The 23,245-nt window shown below is 35.8% G+C and overlaps 1 protein-coding gene across 2 annotated transcripts in view; it reads left to right on the top strand.

Moving 5' to 3' along the window:
- The window catches only part of LOC136825907 (polycystin family receptor for egg jelly-like), a 237,431-nt gene that overhangs the window by 129,267 nt on the left and 84,919 nt on the right, over positions 1-23,245 (top strand). For both annotated transcript variants that reach the window (XM_067082800.1, XM_067082799.1), the window contains exons 21-23: positions 6,841-7,057; positions 11,055-11,174; positions 16,107-16,272. In XM_067082800.1, coding sequence (XP_066938901.1) covers positions 6,841-7,057; positions 11,055-11,174; positions 16,107-16,272 — 503 coding nt within the window. The remainder of the gene's footprint in view (positions 1-6,840; positions 7,058-11,054; positions 11,175-16,106; positions 16,273-23,245) is intronic.

Here is a 23,245-nt window from a genome sequence, read left to right as displayed (position 1 = left end):
TTTATTTTTAGTATTACTCAGGGTTTGAATTAAAATAGAAATTTCAGGCAGAGTGGACAAAGGTCAGCCTGGTAGGGGATACCTGGGGCTTTCATAGCCAAAGGCCAACGTTTTGGTGTAAGGGGAAATACTCCAACAACTCCAACTTTTTAATATTTTCAAGTCTGAACATATTTTGTATTAAAAGCTTTTAAGTCAGTATAGTAGTTCCAAGCTGCCTAGTTGTTATTTGATCCAAATAGTAATTGATCTGATAATATGGAATGCATGAAATGGCTGGTGGTTAGACAATGACTGTGTTACATTCTGACCGTGATGTCTGAGAGGAAGCTGTATGCATTATGCTAAAGAACTTATCTTTTCATGTGATGGTTCAGTTGCTTTGTGCTGTGTGCAGAAACAAGAAACCTCATAAACCTTTTTAATCAGCATAAGGATGCAGTGCTGCTTCCACTATAACTTAGAACTTCAAGATGATGAATCAGTTCATGGATATTTGAAAAATTATATTTTGTGGCAAGGAAACATGCAGAATAGATCGTTCTTTCCAAAACTTAGCCTCAGAGATTTTCATGACAGAGCAGTTTAATTTTTAGTACACCTTGCTAAAGGAATTGTTTGTGGCTGAAGCCAAATAATATAGTAATCCCTTGATTATTCAGATTTTCATTATATGGAACGCTACATTATCCGACACACCATGGACCAAGAACCAAAGATAAATATATTTAGATTTTTAAAATTTGAGAAAATTGCTGCCTGATTGTTTGCAATGCTGCACAGCCTAGGGAAATGTTGGTAATGCTGTTTAGACTCATGAAGAGATTGAAAAAGGGTTTGGGTGGTGGGGGAGGCATGGAGAAGTTTCTTGGGTGGGGTGGGGTCAGATGGCTGGGAACTGGGGGATGGGAGAGGAGGGGTAGTAAGGCTGTTTAGAGGAGGGCTCACACAGAGAAAGGGTTGTTTTGGAAGATGAGTGGAGCAGGGAAGAAGTTTCCCAGGCAGGGAGGGAGATGGAAATGCAGTGTAGGGGGGGTGGAGAGGGGTAGGCAAGTGTGTGACTTCATTAGAGCTCTTTTTTTATATGTTTTTTATGTTTATGCTTTTTCCACATTTTATTAAACAATAAGAACAGTACTGTATTGTGACAGGTAATGAAATATATCAAGCATTAAGTAATAAAAAGAAGAAATACAGTATAAAGAGAGAGAGAGAGAACAACAACTGAGGTATCGCCTACATTAAAGCCTATAACACATACATAAACACACACTCCTTCCCTTTTTTTAATTTTTATTTTAGCCACTCTTATTTTTATTTTTATTGTATTTTCTAATTTTTTATTTTTGTGTTTTGTCATAATTTTCACAGCTTAAAAGATCAAATTTACAACCCAAAAGATGCAAATGCATTTGATATCTCCAAGATGTGCGTGTATAATTATACACACTCACACATGTAAATTCCTTCCCTTTGGTTTAGGGAGGGTGAAATGAGGTGTAAATATCTCATTGTGTTACCAGCATCTGTGACGAAACTTGTGATGAATGTTGCATTAACCTTAAGGGGTGGGAAAAATTACATTAAACACATCTTGAGACCAGGTAAAGTTTAAGGTTGGGCCAGTTTAAAAAAATACATCACTAGAAAGAGGAAGATATGCAACCACATTTGGTATAAGAAACAAATTTTTAAAAACATTGTTTACCCTACATGGAAAGATGAAAGTGAATACTTCAAACCCTGCGCAGGGCCTCTTTTCCAAGACAGTAAAAAGACACTAATTTTAGCAAGGTACATATGTTTTTCTTAATAATTTATTTTATTTTGAAAAATTGCAATTACAGCTCACATAATATCATAACAGATAATAACTAAAATCAGCAACAGTCCCTGAGTATATAGGGTAAGAGGCCCAATGGAGATGCACTGCCCAATGAAGACACTTTTTTTTATGATAAATTTGAAACTAAGAATCCTAGGAATATGTTCTATGTCAGAAAATAAAGCCAGAACATGTTGTATTTACACTGAAAATTTGGAAATGATGTAGCCGTAACTATTTTGTTGATGAACAAAAATGTACAGTACCATTTTGCCCTTTCTAATTTTTCTTAGGATTGTATTCTGGACCTTTTCAAAACACTAGGCATTGCAGTAAATTAAAAAAAATTCAACCTTTTTCCCCAAAGACATAGGTTATCTGGATATGCTCCAGGACTTGGTGGGGCTGAAAGCCTTCTCAGCACACTCATGCATAGTCAGGTTTGAGGAATTGACAAATCCTCTCTCAACAGGAGCAAGCAGCTTGGTTTTGCAAGTTTATTCTTAGTTATTTATCATTTATAGAAAAAACCTATTCCTCACAGTCACTATCAGATCAGAAGCTTCTGTGCCTTCAAAGCTGTTAAGTACTACTTGAAACGTACCTGTATTACCTGTATCTTGAGACCAGAATAAAGGAGACTTTTAATTAGTAGTGGCAGATGTAAGAGGATGCCTAAGAACACTTAAATCCTTCTGGCATCATGAGGCCATTCAGAGGGCATACAGTACAGAGCATCTCTGAATGTGTCTACTCTCCTTTCTCATTCATGATCTCACAAAGTCGGGCATGGGCCTGTCACTCGCTTTCTGTAACAACTTCTCAGTTTCCCGGGTAATGAGGTCAGCAGTGAAACTTAGAGAGGCCACTTTAACTCATTTTGTTCTGAGGGTCACTCACAATTCTTTGGACACATTCCTTAGAACCTGTGGTGGCTGCTCAACAGGTTGTGTAATCACCCATGCTCCTTTTGGACAAATGTATATCTTATCTGAGTATGTACACCTAGTTTTCATTTGGAAGTATGAACATGGCATTTCTGTGTGTGTGGATGTCTTCTTACCTCTTGGAGCACCAACTAAGTTGAAGTACATGCTGAACACCAGATGAGATACAGGTGAGTATGTATGTACAGTAAACTCCCTGTATTTGTGTTCTCACGATTTACGGACTCACCTATTTGCGGATTTATCTATGGAACATATATACACATTATTTGTGGAAAATTCACCCATTTGCAGCATTTTTCACTAACAAATATTCACTAATTACTGTATTTTCATATAATTTTCATGACTAAATGCACTTTTTGTGATAAAACTATTAAAATACTCAGGTACCCAGGTAGGGCTCGAGTTACGATAATTCTCCTTACGGTAATTCTATTTATAAAATATTTCTAAATTTCATGCAGTGTAGGCGGCAGCACACAATCAGACAGCAAGAGAGACCAAATTACAATAGACCAACTTCTTTTCCTCCATCTGAAATTTATCCCATCTTATAGTTAAAAAAAAGTAAAAGAGAATGATAAAAGTACTGTTAGTACCGTTATACTCTTGTGTAAATGCATACAGCCATAAACAACCAAATAAAAAAGTGTTGTTTTGCTTATAACCGAATCAACCATTGTATGGTAGTAAACAATTACTGTAGTTATGTTACAAATGACGTTAAATAGAATAGGACTGGTATATTTTTGCATTATACCCTTATTCGTTATGGATAAAAGATCGGCAAGGAAATATACTGCTAAATTTAAGCTGCAAGTTGAAGCTGAAGCTGAATTGCTAATGGCTATAATTATCATGCATTGGCAACATGGATGAAACTCGACCGACCGTAATTAAAATTAGAGAGAAAGTATCTTAATCAAAACTACTGGGTGAAAGAACACATTACTGCTGTTTTTATGCCGATAAACGATAAATACGTAAAGCTCATATTATGATGAAATCAGTGAAAATAGCAAACAGAATCTTGATTTTTTTTTTTTTACACAAAACAAGCATGCCTCCAAGAGCCAATGTCATCTATTAACCCTTTAACGCCGACTGGACGTCTTTTACGTCGACAAAAGTTGTCTGTCGGGTGCCAAGTGGATGTAAAATACGTTGACTACAAAAAGTTTTTTTAAATATTCACGGAAAAATATTTATAGCCCTCGTTTGCGAAAAATTTTAAATCGCGCCTTGAGGGATGCTGGGAGTTCACGGATCACGCTGTTGTTTTGTTTACAAGCATGACCCAGCTGCGCATGCGCGAATTTCTTTCCTATCCCAAAAGAAAGCATCAGCTAACTCTGCTGAAAATCTCAGAAATTCTTTAGTCACTTTGTCAAAATTTTTCACCATTTTCTATTAGCCTTTACATAAAGTTTTATATATGAAAATGTGCGCAGTTTCATGTAGAATACAACAAAAAATAACTCATGGTTGTAGCTTTTATCAGTTTTGACATATTTTCATATAAATCACGATAAGTGCCAAAATTTCAACCTTTGGTCAACTTTGACTCGACCGAAATGGTAAAAAAATGCAATTGTATGCTAAAACTCTTACATTCTAGTAATATTCAATCATTTACCTTCATTTTGCAACAAACGAGAAGTCTCTAGCACAATATTTCGATTTATGGTGAATTTTTGAAAAAAACTTTTTCCTTATGTCAGCGCACGCTAACTCTGCTGAAAATCTCAGAAATTCTTTAGTCACTTTGTCGTAATTTTGCCACCGTTTTGTATTAGCCGTTACATAAAGTTTTATATATGAAAATGTGCGCAATTACTTGTAGAATACAACAAATAATAACTCATGGTTTTAGCTTTTATCACTTTTGAAATATTTTCATATAAATCACGATAAGTGCCAAAATTTCAACCTTTGGTCAACTTTGACTCGACTGAAATGGTCGAAAAATGCAATTGTAAGCTAAAACTCTTACATTCTAGTAATATTCAATCATTTACCTTCATTTTGCAACAAATTGGAAGTCTAGCACAATATTTCGATTTATGGTGAATTTTTGAAAAAAACTTTTTCCTTACGTCCGCTGTAATCACTTAACATCTCGAAATTCTTTTCACTTTGTCGTAATGTTTGCACCGTTTTATATTAGTTGTTACATAAAGTTTTATATATGAAAATGTACGCAATTTCATGTAGAATGCAACAAAAAATAAATCATGGTTGTAGCTTCTATCAGTTTTGAAATATTTTCATATAAATCACGATGTGCCAAAATTTCAACCTTCAGTCAACTTTGACTCGACCGAAATGGTAGAAAAACGCAATTGTAAGCTAAAACTCTTACATTCTAGTAATTTTCAATAATTTACCTTCATTTTGTAACAAATTGGAAGTCTCTAGCACAATATTTCGATTTATGGTGAATTTTTGAAAAAAACTTTTTCCTTACGTCTGCACGGTAACTCGGCCGAACATCTCAGAAATTCAAGTTGCAGAGACTGCTGCTGTCAAGAAATGAGTAGAAGAGACCCACACAATTATTTGACAAGTAATTCACAGTCATCTTATCAGTATTGTAGACCATAGGCATGAACATAGGAATAAATTTGTAAACAGTTTATTGAATTCAACTGTACAATTATTGATACAGGGACTTTCAACGTGATGGTTAATTAGTGAAGACTTTCAAATAATATGTTATGCCAACTTAGGACATAATTTTTATACCATACAGATGGAAATGGTACAGTATGAATGGTATATTAATCGTTACAAACATTTGACAATATTTATAGTATTTATTCATGACTAGATTAAGGTTGCTATTTTCTATGCTTGTGAGTGAAAGCCATTTCTAAGGCTGCTGTCCCACTGTGCTCCAGAGCTGATTATTTGTCAAATTCAGTGTTTTGACACTGGGCACAATAAAAGGCTCTTGTATGGTTATCAGGCCTTTCCATTGAGAGTTTGAGTAATCATGTACTGTACTGTAATCTGCTAAGGTGTCTCCAGTGAACGGTATTACAGCATGGATCCCCTGGGCAGCTGCCTAGTGTCCCCATGCCTTAAGAAATCCCTTTGAAAGTAATCAATTTATGGTTCCTTCCAGGAAAAAATGTAGGTGGTTTCCTGTGAGACCAACATTTTATGAACAGTTAACTATATGTAAATTTGTTCACAGCTTGTAGTGTACATGATTCATATTGTGAAAAACTGCATATACTGTACTCGTATGTATGGTAATGAAGGACAGAAATAGCGCAGCTCACTGTCGAGAAGATGCATATGCTTATTTTGTAACTATTTATTGAATAAAAAACACTTTCTGCCAGCCCTAGGAGAGTTGAGAATGTGAAATTTATGGTTTATTAAGTAATTTGATTATAATAATAATAATAATAATAATAATAATAATAATAGTAATAATAACAATAATAATAATAACAACAACAACAATAATAATTTCACACTTTAGAAGGATACAAAATTCCACCCATCAGAAAGATTACCAAAATAACTGCATGCACTGTACTCGTATGTATGGTAATGAAGGACAGAAATAACGCAGCTCACTGTTGAGCAGATGTATATGCTTATTTTGTAACTGTATATATTGAATATAAAACACTTTCTGTTAGCCGTAGGAGAGTTGAGAATGTGAAATTTATGGTTTATTAAGTAATTTGATGATGATGATGATGATAATAATAATAATAATAATAATGATAATAATAATAATAACAATAATAATTTCACACTTTAGAAGGATACAAAATTCCACCCTTCAGAAAGATTACCAAAATAATAAGTGTAGATTTTTACCAAAGGTTGGTCTCAACCCTTATGACAGGCACAGACAAGAATGCAAATATTTTGGGAGAGAGAACTTAAGCTTGAGGGGGTTGTTGTGTAGAGTGCTTAGCCTTGGCAGAGATTTGAAGTCAGAGTGTTCATGTTATTGCTCTTCTGTGCTGTATTTTGTAAGTCATTTTAGAAATGTATACCATACTGTACCAAAATTATTGATTGTTTTTTCCATTTACCTAGACGTTGGTGGACAATCACACAAGTAGATTTAATGGGTGCCCCAGTGAAGGATATTAACATCCAAGATGTACTACGGTCGTGGAACTTCTCACAACTTACCGTTCCATCTGTTTTCTTGGACTATGGCTATTATGAGTTGAGATATTTTCTCTTGGTAAATGCATCTAAAATCTTTCCGCTTCAGAGGGATGATTACACCTATGTAGAGATTATACCGGTGAGTAACAAATGATAGTATACAGTAGTTTAGATTAAGAATTTTTTTTGGTGTAAGATTTAACAATTGTTGTTTATAAAAATATTACTAAGTTTTGATACATTCACCAAAAATTAATATGGTGTGTCCACTCCTTTTCTATACTTTATGTAAAAGCATAAACAGGTTTTTGATAGGGCTTTTGCAATATAACATGGTCATAAAGTATATATTCTAAGTAATTAATTTGTTTCTTATAGATTATATACATTTTGTAAAGTACTTCACAAAAATATATGAAGTAAATTAAAACTAATATTCACATTTGAATCCTAGGTAGAATTAACATTACTAGGAATATCCATGAGCTTTATGTTTCATCATTGGGAAAACATTTCCAAATTTGTAAAATGACATATGCAACACTCATTCCTCCATAGATTTCTAGGCTCGTGTGAAAGTATCTCTTCATGAGGTTTTTCCTGTTTTTTTAATTGAAAGCTCTGATTCTTCTAAATACAAGATGATTTTCTCGTTTTCTCTGTCTTCCACTCACACACTATATTCCTGATGATTCCACATCATTTGGGTTGTTTCATAAGAGTTGTTGAATTTTTGTGAGTATTCTTTTAATTTTTTTACTGCAGCTTTGTCAGTGGAAGCCCGTAAAGATAACCTTTTCATGTAAATTATAGATAATTTCCTGTGAAAATCCTGCTTAACTGCTGAATATCATTTATTCATTTTATTTTTACTGCTAGTACGTTATTCATTTAAAAATTTAATTTGATAGTGTAAAGTCAAGTTTTTGCTGGGGCCAATAAAGAATGTGGTATTTGGATAGTTTAGGATATTCGTTTGGAAGATGAAAGCTTGAAAAGCTCTCAGGCCACCACGAATAAGCCATTTGCTGACAAACTGTTCACTGATGAACTGACCAAATTTTTTGGAAACTTGATCAGAGAGAATAAGGCCTGAAATAAAAAAAAAGTTGCATGATGCACTCACTGAAATGTTCAGAGGATTATGTATGTTCAAGCATTCTTAGAATCTTTGGAGAAGGTGCTGGAGGAAAAGTGCAAAAATTTGTGAAAGTTATCAGTAGTTAGGTTTGGTTCGTGACAGAGATAATAACAGAGCCAGTCTATATGAGACAACCACAGATCTAGTTATTGAAAAGATAAGAGATTATACCACCTGTTTGTGGTTCTTTGGTAGTCCTATGAACGATCACTAAGACAAGTAATTGTACAGGCTTGACAGAAGGATGGTGTACTTGCAAGGTACATTAAACTGTCAGTGTTACATTACCATGAGAGATAACACTTGCACCTTAATTGTTTTTTATGGTAACATGGGAAGCTAGATCTGGAAGTTGATAACCCACGGGTAACAACAGAGAAAAAGGTTGTAAAAAGGTTTTAAAAATGGAAGAATGGAATGCAGCTTTTGAAGACAGGAAGGGAAGCAAAGGAAAAATTGTCAGGAAAATGACCAAGTGGATGCTAAAAAAAAAGTGGCATGTTGGGGTGGTGTTACATGAAGTAAGGGCTTCTTGATGGCCTAAATCCTGCTTCAACAACATTTGGTCCATGGACCACATGCAGCCAGTGACAGGAGTGTGTTCAGCCCTTAGTCATGTTTTACTTTTCATGAAAATAGAATATTACTTAGAAGAAAAAAAATATTACCTAGAAAAAAATAATTAAAATGATTTTTCTGTCAAGAGTTGGCACTTTGCTTTTGTTGCATACCACTACTTCAACACATTTGGTATATTAACAGAAGAGAAAAATATAATTTAAAACTGATTTGTGGAAATTTTGATATCTGTGTTTTCATCACAGGTATGTTTTGGAAATATTGACTGGTTGAGTAAAAAGTGAGAGTTGCAGTTTTAGCATGTTTGTTTGTTATTCTATTTGTGTGTTATCATAATAGCTTTAAAATGATTTTAAAAAATGTTGCTGTGAAATTTTTGCTCTAATTCTTGTGTTGTTAAAATAAAAAAAATTAGAGATTAATAAAATCATTTAAACATTTCTTTACCATTTTTTCTCAAAGCATACATCAATTTTTAGTAAATATATATACATATATTATTAGTTCTGTAGCTATTGTTTGGCATACTTGATGCATACAAATACATATTAATAAAAATATGTTGCATGAGGTCACTTGGAGAAAATTATAATGGTGACCCCCAATTGCCAAAATGTTGCTCTGGCCTGACCAAAATATTTAAGTGTGGTGGGAAATAGATGGAGGAAGACTGTATATCTGAAGAGTTAGAACATTTCCTCTACCTAGGGAACATTTTGTACTTCGAAGCAGAGAGTTAACTTGCAGTTAATAAAAGAGGAGCAACAGCATGGGTGAAATGAAAAGATATTACCAGGATGTGTATTGCGTGTGCAAGGGATACTAATCATGAAGGTTGTACTGAATTATCCTTTCACTTAATGAACTTAGTTTATTCTAAAACAATTTTGACCAGAACATATCGTAGTAAATTGGATATTGACTCAAAAAGTAAAGTTACTTCACTGCATAGGGTGAGCTGTTACAACTGAGGGAAGGGTGTGTGATAAAGTTGTAACTATGGATATATTAGAACTGTTGGGTGTTTTGAAAATGTATAGAAAGAAGTGTAGGCTCTTAGTGTCAAAACCATACAAATAGATTCTGAAAGGGCAAGAAATTAGCAACAGCAAAGTCATTATATGTTACAATACTGAGTCTGGAATGTGGAAGTGAAGGGGAACTCTGTGGTTGCAGAGCAAGATGCAATAACATGAGGGTGCTCATCAAAGTAAGGAAATGAAAATGGCAAAGGCTAAAGACAAACCAACACATGCTGTTCAGGTTTATGGTACTATTTTTTAGTCCAGAGATTCCAGCAATTTACCTAAATCCATTACTTTTTCTTGAGGCAAGCTGAACATCAAAATTAATACAATATTATGAATATTAAATCTTTTAGGCATTAGTGAGACTTTCTTTAGGTAATTGCAATGTCACTTCTAGGAACAAATCAATAACTTTCACTAAGAAAATGTTTGTATGTACACTGATGTATGTTTTCCATTATAGTTGCTTTGTAAGGGTATATGGCCGAAAAAGGGCTTGGGAAGATCATGTTAAAAGACAGGAAGTTGCTGAAATGTGCATATCTATATAACCCAAAGTAAATTGAAAGCTCAAAGAGTAGGATGGCCTTGGTATTTGAAGAGAATGAAGAGGAGCAGCTAATCAATGAAGTATTAGAAATTAAAGTAGCAAAATTAAGACCAATAGGAGCCAGAAAATCATTGAGTATAGACATAAATGACGACCTAGGCAGGATAGGAATTAAGGTAGAAAATGCATTAGCTACAAGGTAATGGAGAAAACTGATTTCACGTTTAGCCTTGTAAGGAGAAAACTTGACTGGAAACTTTGCTAATAATGATGATGATGATGATGATAATTCATTGTTGACTACAGGTATTCTATTATAGTAAGATGCCATAATGTTTCAACTTTTTACATTTAGGTAGGCAACATAAAGAACCATATTTTCCATTGCAATTTTAGTTTTTTTCATAGTTTTTTTCCATTGACTTAAGTTTTATAAAGGAAACTATTGTGCCGCCTTTGTCTATCCTCTTTTTTTATGTCCACCCTCAGATCTTAAAAACTGCTGAGGCTAGAGGGCTGCAAATTGGTATAGTATGTTGATCATCCACCCTCCAATCATCAAACATACCAAATTGCAGCCCTCTAGCCTCAGTAGTTTTTATTTTATTTTAAAGTTAGCCATAATCATGCTTCTGGCAACTATATAGGATAGGTTACCACCGGGCCATTGTTGAAGTTTCATGGGCCATGGCTCATACTGCATTATACCAAGACCACCGAAAGGTAGATCTAACTTCGGTGGCTTTGATTATACACTGTACAGAGAACTCATCTGTGCCAAAGAAACTTCTGCATATTTTTTACTTGTTTATTTGTAGCTTACATTTTTCTTCCACAGACACCACTGGCTGCCATCATCATTGCAGGATCCATGTCCAGCATAACCAGAGGATTTGCTCAGACTGCTTATCTTAATCCTCAAGGCCTATCAATTGATCCTGATTTTCCTAGTGAAAAGGTAATACAGTAGATGTTTTATAGCTAAACACATTGGTTATCAAAACTGAAATTTGTTTTCCTTCTTTTAAACCTATTCACACAAAGTATAAACTATTACAAAGATGATGGTTACCCAATAAACAAAATTTAATTTTTTCCTACTGGGTGAAAACCATTGCCTTTTACAGTGGAGTATCCTTCATCAGGAGCTGGAACAACTGTTGAATCTTTGTAAACAAGGTACTGTATGTACACTGATAAATGGCCCTAGTATTTTTAGGTAATAGTTCTTAGACCCCCATGCCACCATAAAACTGTGCATGACCGTGAATCCCACATGTAAAGTACTGTACACATGCTGATTATTCTGACAGCCTGTTCATGCCTATATAAATCATGATATTTCGTCTTGTAATAGCCATTATTGGCTGTGAAATGGAATAAATGATAAAATAAGATAATAGATATGTAGTTTCGTATATAGTGTAGTGCAATGTTAACACAAAAATAATTTTAAAGTAATGATTTCGTATACCGTATACCCTACTGTACATTTAGCACTAAATTCTCATTAACCTGGGCTGGGCGGGATGATCTAGCATTATAATTTTTTACATTTTTCATTGTTTTATGCCGTGAAAATTATGACAAAGCTCAAAGAAATGAAGAAATAACAAGATTTTTGGGAGAGAAGGAAAGTGCATGTTTGTGTGTGTTTGTAACCATGTATGTGTATACATGTGTGTATGTATGGTACAGGCATGTAGGGGGATTTCTTATAGCAAACAGAATTCTCTTCTCTCTCTCTCTCTCTCTCTCTCTCTCTCTCTCTCTCTCTCTCTCTCTCTCTCATGTAGATTTTAATAAAAATATAAAAAACTCTAGGTACCCACTGATTGCTTCCTCCTCCACTCTGTGGTGCTCCAGCCATGACAATAATGAACAGTGCGTATGCTAACAAAATGCTGATGGATAAGGGCATAGACACTACATTTGAATTATTGATACTGTATTCTGATGAAATAGCAGAAGGGTCAGCTGGGCCATCTTCATTGCTTAGAGAAGGCTGAGGAGGCCCAAGGGAAGAGGATGGTGATAGCTGTATGACTTCAGAAGCTGATGAAGGCTGAGATTGTTATGAGTAGGAACTTTTTTTTCTTTTGCTTCCTATGGAAGATTATTGTAATTGATATTTGTTTCATTTACCTTTTGATACAACCTTACACCTGTTATGGCAGTAACATTGCCTTTAAACATCTTAATAGTAGCTTTGATGCTCCATTCTGCTGAAGAAAATTTATCTTAGAATTTTCTTTCCATTCTTCTTGAGTTTCTTACTTGCAAAAGCAGTTGGAAATAATTTATCAGCAAACTCTTGAAGTAGGAAGCCTCCCACTCCTTCATTCGATGCATCCGTCCATGTAATGAAAGTCCTATTGAAATCTGGTGTTTGTAGTATTGCTGCATTTCTTGGCACCTGCTTTAGTTCACTGAATGCCTTTTGTTGAGGTTCCTTCCACACCACCCTCCTCAATTGTCCCTTCTTCACTAGGTTGTTCAAAGGCACTGCCAGACTTGTGTTATTGTTCGCAAACTTCCTGTAGTAATTTGTGAAACCTAGGAATGATCTCATTTGTGTCTTGTTCCTTGGTGGTGCTGCATCCTGGATCTTCATCAGTTTCACTTCATCCATGGCTATCCTATTACAAGTGACCTTGTGTCCAAAGGGTTCCACTTTGCTGTATCTGAGGAAACACTTGGAAGGTCAGACAGTCAATGCCTCTTCCATCACTCTGGAATAGGCTCTTGAGTCCTTCAGTGTGATCTTCCCATGACACTATATAAGTCAACACAGCCTCCACAAAATGGTCAGTGATTTTAGCTCCATCCAGTGTTTTCTTTATCACCATGTTGAACTTCACTGCCGAGTTCATTAATCCAGATGGTATCCTCTTGAACTGATAACATTCACTTGAAACTGCAAATGCTGTCTCCTCCTTTGATGATTTTTCCTGCGGGATCTGCCAGTATCCCTTGGTGAAAAATCATAGCTGTAGGATCTCCCATGGTTTCATTGTCAAACTTGGTTATGGCTTTCAGTCAATGGTAGTTTGCACAGAATTTGTTTGATCCATCTTTTATCCTCACCATCACTAGTGGTGAGTAGTATGCAGAAGTTGAGCTTTCAGTGATTCCTGTCTCAAGCATCTCTTGAACTTCTCTCTGGGTCAGTACCCTGTAGCATACAGTAAAGGATACATCTTTGCTCTGACTGGCTGCTATGTTGTCATTTTGATGCAGTTTACTCCTAATGAAGAATTGGTATTCATCCAGCAACTGCAATACCTGCTGCTTCTCTTGCTTGCTGAAGTCGCCAATAACTTTGTCTCGGTATGTCTTCTTTCTATGGTCAAAGTTCCAACCAGCCCTGTTCCAGCATTACTGGTTCTTTGTCAGCTTCTTTGATGATGGCCACACACTGGCATCTTTCTTTACTGCCAACAGCTGTTGCTGCTTCAGTTACTTCCTTCCTTCAGTAGCCAGTTAGGATGTTCTTGTAAAGTCTTCAGTTCTCTGCCAGCCTCAGGCTTTTAGTCCATGCTATTAACCACCTCCTTGACTTTGTAAAGCCTTCTCCACTGAAAACCCTCTCCACTGCAGCATCAGCTTGTTGGCCACCATTGGTAGTAAAACTAAAACTTTTCTGTCCCACCTTGCATTGACTGCCTCTGGTTCTCTTCCCAGAGTGATGTGTCTGTCATCCTTGTGCTGCATATACAATACTCTCTCTATGGCTAGTCAAGTCTCCTCCTAGTGATTCCTCAACTCCAACACATACATGCACTTTATCCTCACAGTCTCCAGTTCACAGTTCCCTGAGAATCTTTATCAGTCCCCTCACTGCCCTTCCACACAGTATCTCGAATAGTGAAAATCCAGTACTTTACTCTGGTACATCTTAATATATAAACAGGATTGCTAGCAGGTATCGGTCCCAATCCTTTGCTCTTTTTTGGCACATCTTCTGCATAGATTTTAGTAGACCATTGATCCTTTTGCATGACCTATTGCATCTAAGATTATAAGGATTTGTAAACAACAGCTTGGTACTCACCAAACAGTTCACCTCTGTCATCATTTTAAGAAGTAAACTGGGTACCTTAGTCGCTGAGCATCTCCTTGAGAAATCCTGCCTTGCTGAAAACTGAATAGTGCCTCTGCCACTCTTTCAGTTTTTATTTTAGTAGTGTTAGCCCTTTAGGTGGTGCCTTTAAGTGCCCACAAGCACTATATATTGCTGTCCCTTGTAATAGATTTATTATTTGTATTTTCTAATCTCAAATGCAAAGTTATTCCTTTACTAAATACACACATCTTACCCCTCATAACTTTTGCAGATGCAAGGGTGCTAGCAGAACTGTTAGAAATTTTTATTTTTGTGGCTCACCATATGAACGATTCAGTTTTGTTATCCAATGTAACTGCTTAAGAAACAAGCGCTTTTGCATAAAAATTTGAGAAATTTTGTTTTCACGCTTGAAGCAGTAAACTTACTCTTCCTCTTGCATTTTGCAAATTTGCCAGTACCATTACATTTGTATCATACTTTTTATAAAGGAACAAAGGTGATACTCCAAGCAAGCGATATTACTTTTCTGTAGTTTTTCCCCCCTTTTTTTCTACCTTTTTTCCCTCTTTTTTTTCCCTCAATTTTTTATTTTATTTTAATTTTTTCCCATTTTTTATTATTTATTTAACATTAATTTTTTAATTTTATGTATTCTTCTCCCCTTTTTTCCTAGCTCAGAAGAACCCAGCGCTCAGAGGTCTGTTAAACAAATCGTTTATAACTAATCTGCGAACTCTGCAAGAATATAGATGCAGATTGGATTGTGAGATGGAAGATGAATTAATGGATGGAACAAAGTGATTGTATGTCTAGGGAGCAGTCGGTTGTGAATTAATGGGGTTTTTACTCTGAACATTTAATATTAGCCAGCCACACTAACGGAATGGGACTATAATGAGATAGTACAGTATCTGCTTGTTTATAAATTTGTTGTTAATATTGTCTTCTTTCTGTTTTGTTCTTTATCTACATAAGGACAGTATATTCTGTAGAGGCTGCCTTTACTAGCTGGTTTGCATTTTTAACTTTTTCCGTAGTGCATACATTTTGGTTAACAGTTATAGTTGTATAAATTTGAATTGTTATTTAGATTATGGCATATAACTGTTAAGGATGTTTAGGTTTGAGTTGGGAGTATTTGCTGCAAGGTTTTGGTTGAAAAATGCATTTATATATTGTAATAATTTTCTCTGGGTTTTTAGATTAATAAAAATAATACAAGTATTGATTTAATGGATACCAGAAAAAAGTTTTTGTATTTGGTTCCGTCTTCTTCTCTCACTATATATTTTATTTTAACCATCATTGACATAATATTGATTGAATGGACATCAAAAAACCGTATTATTTGGCTCTGTGTGACAGTGTATATTTACATGTCTTTCTCTCTGACTATACAGTGTATACAGTATTAACTTTTTGTTTAAATATGCAATATAATGTCCCTCTTTTGGGAAAAAAATATTAACTCATGTCAGTGAAACATATTACCAAACAAATTAGATTTCTTGATATGATGTGCATTATATTTATAGATATCTTGATATGATGTGCATTATGTTTATCATCCTTTTTCTACTTTTGTATGTTTTACTATTTTTATGGAATAAAACTATTACTGGTTACACCAGTAAGGACTGTTTTTTTTTTTTATTTATTTAATGTATAGGAAATTTCAAAATGGTTTGTAACTGAATTTCCAATACCTGCAAATGCACATAATGGAAAACTTTCAAGAACCTTTCTCATGGATTTAATTAATAATAAATTGTTATTAAGGATATTGGTTCTTTAATTCTTTATTGTGATTTTTTGTTGCAGAATTTCAATGTGACTTGGTGGTGTCATCAGCGAGACCCCGAGAATGAGACACTACAGAGAGATAACCATGGTAATCTTATGCATTTTAACAACCAAAGTATACCACCCCCTCTTGAAGCTATAAAAGCAGGTTTGACAGGTGGTGGATGCTATGGCAAAGGTCCAGGTAAGGCACCATTTGTTTACAGAGTACATAAATGGAATCAGAGAAATTGCTTTTTTCTTTTGTTTCAGATGCCTGTTGGACTGATAACCTAATGGCCTCATGTAACCCAGGCCTGATGAAGATTGGCAGGTCTTAAAGGTTGCCTTCTTAGGGATTTACATATAAATACATTTATCCTGGTTGTACTGACAACCTAATGACCTTAGCTAACCCAATCTTGATGATAATTGGCTAGCTTGAAAACTTGGCTTGTTAGGGGGTTAAGTGAAAATATATTTATCCTGGCTGATGACAGTTAACTGGAAAAGACAAATCTATAGAATACCCTTTCTTCGTATGAGTTGCCTTACTGGAATGCACATGAAGATCGCTTACATACCTCAAAGAGACAAACACCAGGAGAAAGCCATCCCAAGTTTAAGGTCCAGTAGAAATGCTGGGTCCAGAAGTCTACTGGGATGTTTCATAATGCTTCTCATGGCTAAAGAAAGGTCCATATTAGGTGGCTTCATGGATCCTTGGTGGAACTGCCTTCCCAAAGTGCTGAAGTAGGCGTCTCAATTTTAATAAAACCATGCTTCAAGTCTATGTAGTTCAAAAACATGAGATATAGCAGACTTGTATCTTTTGAGGGGGAAATTGACATCCTTGAGTGTCTCACAAAGAGGAATCAGCATTAACTGAAATAAAAACATTGATTGGATTAAATTCCCCTGCCACTGCACCAATTGCAGAAGAGGTTCCACTTGGACTGGTGTAGGCTGAGGGTTGAAACTGCCCACAGCTTGGAGATAGCCTTAGCTGCTGCTGCTGAAAAGCCTCTGTTATCATATCTGAGGCCTTACAGGATAACATCCAAGTGCGAAGATCTAACATGACCAGGCTCTTCTGAAAATATTGACAATGGAGTTGAAGAAACTTCTCTCATCTGGGAGGATTCCCAAGGATGTCGGTCAGTAGATCTAGAGGGTTTGTGAACCATCCCTATACAGCAGTTAACGGTGATCCAGGTTTACGGCGCTTGTCTAGCGATGAAAATCGGCAATTTTCGGCGCCAAAAATCGCCGATTTCTGCTTATCGGCACTAATAATTGGGTATTAACGCTGATACATACCTAACAGAGGCGCCGATAACCAAAAATTGGCACTTTTCGGCACCAGTAAGCTCCGAAAATCGCAGATTTTTTGGTTATCGGCAATTTGCGGTTATCATCACACCCTCGGAACGGAATCCCCGCCAATAACCGCGGACTACCTGTAGTGGTTAAAGCAGTGCTGCTAGAGTTACCTGGCAACATTCAAAGCTTTGAGCCTTGAGCAGAACTACCCAAATGAGACTGAAGGGGGTAAGCATAATCCTCCAGTCTGTTCTAAGAGTGCATGAAAATGTTTATTTTCTAGAATGCTGCATCTGGGAAGTCTGATCATATATTACTGTTGCCATTGGGCCTCGTCTTGCCTCTCACTTGAAGAGAAATGGCTTAATGAAAACTTCTTCAATTCCATATGCCTTCAACATATTTGTATGACAAAGCTGAAATGGTTTTCTTCTTTAAGGTGTCTACTAAATAATTAACCTCACTAACCTTTCTTCAAAATTTTCCATGGACCTGAAAAAAGCTTTCAGTGGATTTCCTGGAATGTGTAATAAAACCAATACTTTATCACCTACTTCAGAGCCATGTGCTTTAGCCCTTCTGTCCAAAAAGTACTTCATTCTTTTTTGACTACACAATAAATTTTCACCTGCAAATTTCCACGCTTTGGGTAACTTATCACACGTACACAATAACCAAACACAAGGCTAAAAAGTGAAAAACCTAAAGGTGACTCGGTACCAAACGAAAAGCAAACAGTAAATACGGTAAATCCTTATTCCATTGAGAACCATTAACCAAACAATATTTCTTGATCATAGATTTCAGGGTTTGATGAAATTTCTCTGAGACTCGACTTTCTGGATGATACGGAGAAGTTAAGTTTAATTTTCAACTCAATTATCTTATCTCTGAAATACCTGCATAGAAAATTAGATCCACAGTCAGATTGAATTATTTTTTGGCATCCCAAACCTGGTGAAAAAATCAATTAGTACATCAATAATTTTAACACTTTTTATCATCCGTAGTGGTATTGCCCTGGGATATTGAGACATCTTACCCATTATAGTTAGGATATATTCATTCCCACTACTAGTCTTCGGTAAAGAACCAACAATATCAATAATAACCTCCTTAAAAGGTTCAGAGGCAACAGGAATAGGATATAAAGGTGTTTTTGGTACTGGGTGGTTTGGCCTTCTGACCTTCTGACAGACATCACAACTATTTACAAATTTCTTTACATCTACCTTCAGCTTTGGCCAATAATAATTCATAAGCAACTTACTGGCATTTTTATGAATACCAAAATGACCAGCCAAGCCATTGTCATGGGCTAAAGTCATTAGCTTATTCCTGAAAATGAAAGGTATCATCTGTCATAAAACCTCAAAATCATCATTATTAGCTTCCATAGGTCTACTTACCCTATATAAAATATTCCTGATTATCTTAAATTTGGGAACAGTCAAATCAGATATTTCTCTGGATTCTATAGGAAGATCCTGAAAATCCTTTTTCTGAGCCTTATTAAGCTCCTCGACAATCCAGTTAGGTTTATCCTTCAAAATATTAATATCTCCTACAACTACTCTATCACTGCGATCAAAACTAATCAAATCTACTTCAATTGTTGACTCTGCAGCATCAACAATTCTGGACCCAGAACGAGTGGCTACAGGTACTTCATTATCAGGATTTATCAATATTGGGAAAGTCTTATTCACAAGGGCAGCATCATTCCCTAAAACAACATCTACATCCTTAGCCTTTAAGGGACAGACTAAATATATATCAAGCACACCTCCGGACCGGGCAAACTTTAAGGTTGGGCAATTTAAGAAAAAGACAGATCAATGGAAGGAGGAAGATATGCAAATGCACATGGTGTAAGAAAAAAAATTCTAAAAATTTATCCGTACCTTCCACAGGAAGAGTTGAAAGTGGCTATTTACAACCCTGTGTGGGGCCTCTTTTGCAAGACTCATAAAAATGTTAATTTTATCGAGTTATGCATGTTTTTTTCTAATAATTTTATTTTATTGTATAAGATTATAATTACAGCTCACACATTATCATAACAGATAAGAACTAAAATTAGTAACGAATTCTGAGTACATTTTTGTAAAATATTTACGAGATTTACTGGGATGGGGGAGATGCAGTTCTTTGCAAAATTACAATTATAGCTGACATATTACCATAGAAGATAAGAACTAAAACCAACAGCAATCCATGGGTATATTTATGAGGAAATAAATAAAAAGATGTCCTGGAGCAGCAGAGAGGCAGTACATTTTACCTCTGAAATTTCAAGGTATACTGATGATGTCTCTCCCGAACTGAGCTAAATAGTTGCCATAAGTCATTTATGGCCCATTGAAGTGCTATGAACATTTTTCCCACTAAATTCATCCAAACCGAATGGCATTTATTATTAATATGAGGATTCCCATCCATCACCCAAAACCTGTTAGAGATACTCATATGAGAATTCCCGTCCATGAAGGGTTAACAGAAAATTTTTCAATGATGGCCAACTTTAAATTCCCTGAAAAGGAAGGACATGTTAAGTAAAAATTCCCAATAGGATACAACCTAACTGCATCAGGAAAACCACTCAACAGTACAAATTCCTTATTCATGTTAACAGTTATTAGGCAGTGCCTCTGAAGAATTAGAGATTGATTGGCACCTATGTCACACAAAATACACACCCTCTTTTTCTTACCCGAATTCCCCGACGAGACATTACTGGAGGACAAATATTCCTGAAAGGACTCCAAGGATATACTACCACCTAGTCATTGGTTTGTGGTTTTTGTTGGAACTGACTCTCTCTCTCTTTCCTTCCTATGCTCATTACCGGTCTTCCTTTAGCCCTTTGAGATTTCTTAAAGGCAAAACACAGACTTTCGACATGTCCCTTCTTATTGCAGAAGAAACACGTCATTGCCTTTAACTTATCAGGGTTAATGAAATTTGACCCCTGCTACTGCTGTTAGGAGAGAAATGAGAATTATCATAATAGTTAGCACTCCTATTTTGTACCTTATTACTACTGTTGTTATTATTATTATTATTATTATTATTATTATTATTATTATTATTATTATTATTATTATTATTATTATTATTATTACTCTTGCCTACTCGCACCCAACGATTTGTCATTTCGGATATCTCTCCTAACATTCCTGTGAGATAAACTATTCATCACTAGTGATGGCTACCTCCTGAAGGGTGCCAAGTTTCAGCTCCTTGAGGTGCACCTTCAACTTATCAGATAAATTCCTCCACCAACGTTAATGCTTTCAGTTTGTCGAAATCTACAACCTCCTTCGACTTAAACCAGTCGCCAGCATATTGTTCCTTGCTCCTAGTGAACTGTACAAAGGTCTGATCCCTATTCTTCTGTAAATTCTGAAAATGTTGTCTGTACGTCTTGGGAAAAAGTTCATACGCTTTTAACATTATGGCCTTAACACTGCTGTAATGAGACAACAAATCTTCATTGAGGGTGACGTACACTTTCTGTGCCCTACCTAATAATTTACTTTGAATAAGAGCGGTCCAACACTCTTGGGGATACCCTAACCTAACGGCTATCCTTTCAAAGGACACATAAAATTCAGCCACAATACTTACCTCGGAATTAAGGACAAATTTTAAAGCCACAACCAAATTAATCCCAGTTACTGCAGACCTATTATGGTGAGAAGAAGAAGAACCCGCGTTTCTCAGGGTTTGCAGGGTAATCTCATGCTGCCTCTCTTTTTCTCTCTCCTCCACTTTTAACCTTTGCAGATCAATTTCCATTTGCTTTAACCTTGTTTGCTTATCTACCGTTAGTTTTTATCTCTTTTACTTTTTCATATACTTTTAATAATAACAACCCTTTCCTAATCGTAAATGGTTATCCAATATCCAAAAAATTGGCTTCTTCACCTAAATCTTGCTTGTTCTGCAAGCCTATCTTGCCATTCCTCTCCGCTAAGGAACTCCGTTACATTCAAAGCCATCATAATGACTATACACTCAAAAACCACACAAAAAAATTACACAACAATTACACACAATACCAGAATTAAAGGAGGTGAAACTATGCTACCAGAAAAAACCCAGGAATCAATCTTGCACATACAAGTGAATACTAAGGATCAAAGCTCCTGTTCATGGTCGCCAAATGTAATTGACTTCCTGACCATCACAAAATAAACAGTTCCAATTTTTAAACACCAATATTCACCAAACAGCGATGAAATCCACAATGGGTGGAATTGTGCCAATAAATTAATGTGTGCAAGAGCAAGAGGATTCAAGGGGGACAAACAAACACTGACAAAAACCACACAATATTTAATACATAAATCCAAAATTGAAGCAACACCTAAACCTCATAAAATACAAAGTAAATGAATACCAAACACCCCTAATTAACAAAATCAAAATACATCCATACTACCTTAACAGACAGCAAAACACTCATACCCAAAAAGGAGGGAGCCCAGAAAGTAGAAGATCAAAAGCACAACATAATAATAATTAAAGTCAATATTTTAAGGTCTCCTCAAATGTTTTAAATTAACCTCCACATCTGGAGCTATCCCAGGTATACAGGGATAATAGGACCCACACCAGCAACAGAAGTACCCCCAATCACCGTGATCTTGTTAAGTTGATGACCTCAACAGGTAAAAGGGTACTTTACCATATATCAGTGAGGTCCCCTTGGTAGGCACAGAACCAGAGGCAAGACTCCAAAATATAAGGAAGGATGGCTTAATCTGCAGAGCCTGCTGCACTCCAACAGGACAGGTAATGCAAAATCAATAGCAGCATGCTATAGCTGCAATGGGTAATAGGCAATCCAGTATAGCAGCCAACCACGGCAACCTCCATCAACGGCTCAGAAAACAGATTGCCTTCTTACCATGAGGAAGTACTGGGGGAATCCTCGCCAGCGGGCGGGTCATAAACAACGTCCAACCAAAAAAGAAAAGCAGAACAGTAATAACAATTTAACAACTGAAGGGCTGGTGAGGGGGAAACTGGAGACCTTACAAATTACTGCCAAAAGAATAAAATATTAAAATTGCAAAATAATACAGTACTAAGGTATGAAAATTAAGAGAAAAATAGTAACATACAATATGTATATGTATATACATACATACATACGTAAGTACATACGTACACAGAGGCATTCCCCGGTTTACGACGGGTTCTGTTTTGACGCCGTGTCATAAGCCGAAAATCAGCGTAACCTCAAATAATCGTCAAAAATCATAAAAACCCTACTTTTAATCCTTTGGGTATCCTTTGGGTGTCTTGAAAATGAAGTGACTTGGATTTTTAATGAGTTTTTCGTAAAAAAACCCTCCAAATTTTGACCATTCTGCTGTTTTGGAGCCACAGAGAGGGATAGGGAGAGAGAGACTGTTTGCCTCTCTGATTATCTCCCAGAAAAAGACTTGAAATTTCACAGAACTATGTAAAATCTTACCTCATTTTTCCTAGTTATTGAATTGCAAAAGTTATTACAGCATGGAAAATATGAAAAAATGAACATAATGTTACATATGCATAAAAAATCTCTCTCTTTCTCTCTCTTATCTCAGAGAGAGAGAGAAAAAATACTACTCACCCTCCTGTTAGTGTATGCAAAGCCCTTGACATACAGTACAGAGACAGAGAGAGGTTGGCCTTACTTAAATAGCAAGAGTGGTATTCGTGAATTTTTATGGAAAAAGAGAGAATACATTATTAATAATAATAATAGGGCGTATGTGACTCAAAAAAAAAAAATCATATGGGACACGATTAGAACAATACGTGACCAGAGCAATGCAGTCTTAAACATGATGCAATTG

This window comes from Macrobrachium rosenbergii, chromosome 3 (genome assembly GCF_040412425.1).
Source record: "Macrobrachium rosenbergii isolate ZJJX-2024 chromosome 3, ASM4041242v1, whole genome shotgun sequence".
NCBI lineage: Eukaryota > Metazoa > Arthropoda > Malacostraca > Decapoda > Palaemonidae > Macrobrachium > Macrobrachium rosenbergii.
Note: the sequence above shows the minus strand (reverse complement) of the source record. Positions and strands in the feature narration are given on the sequence as shown.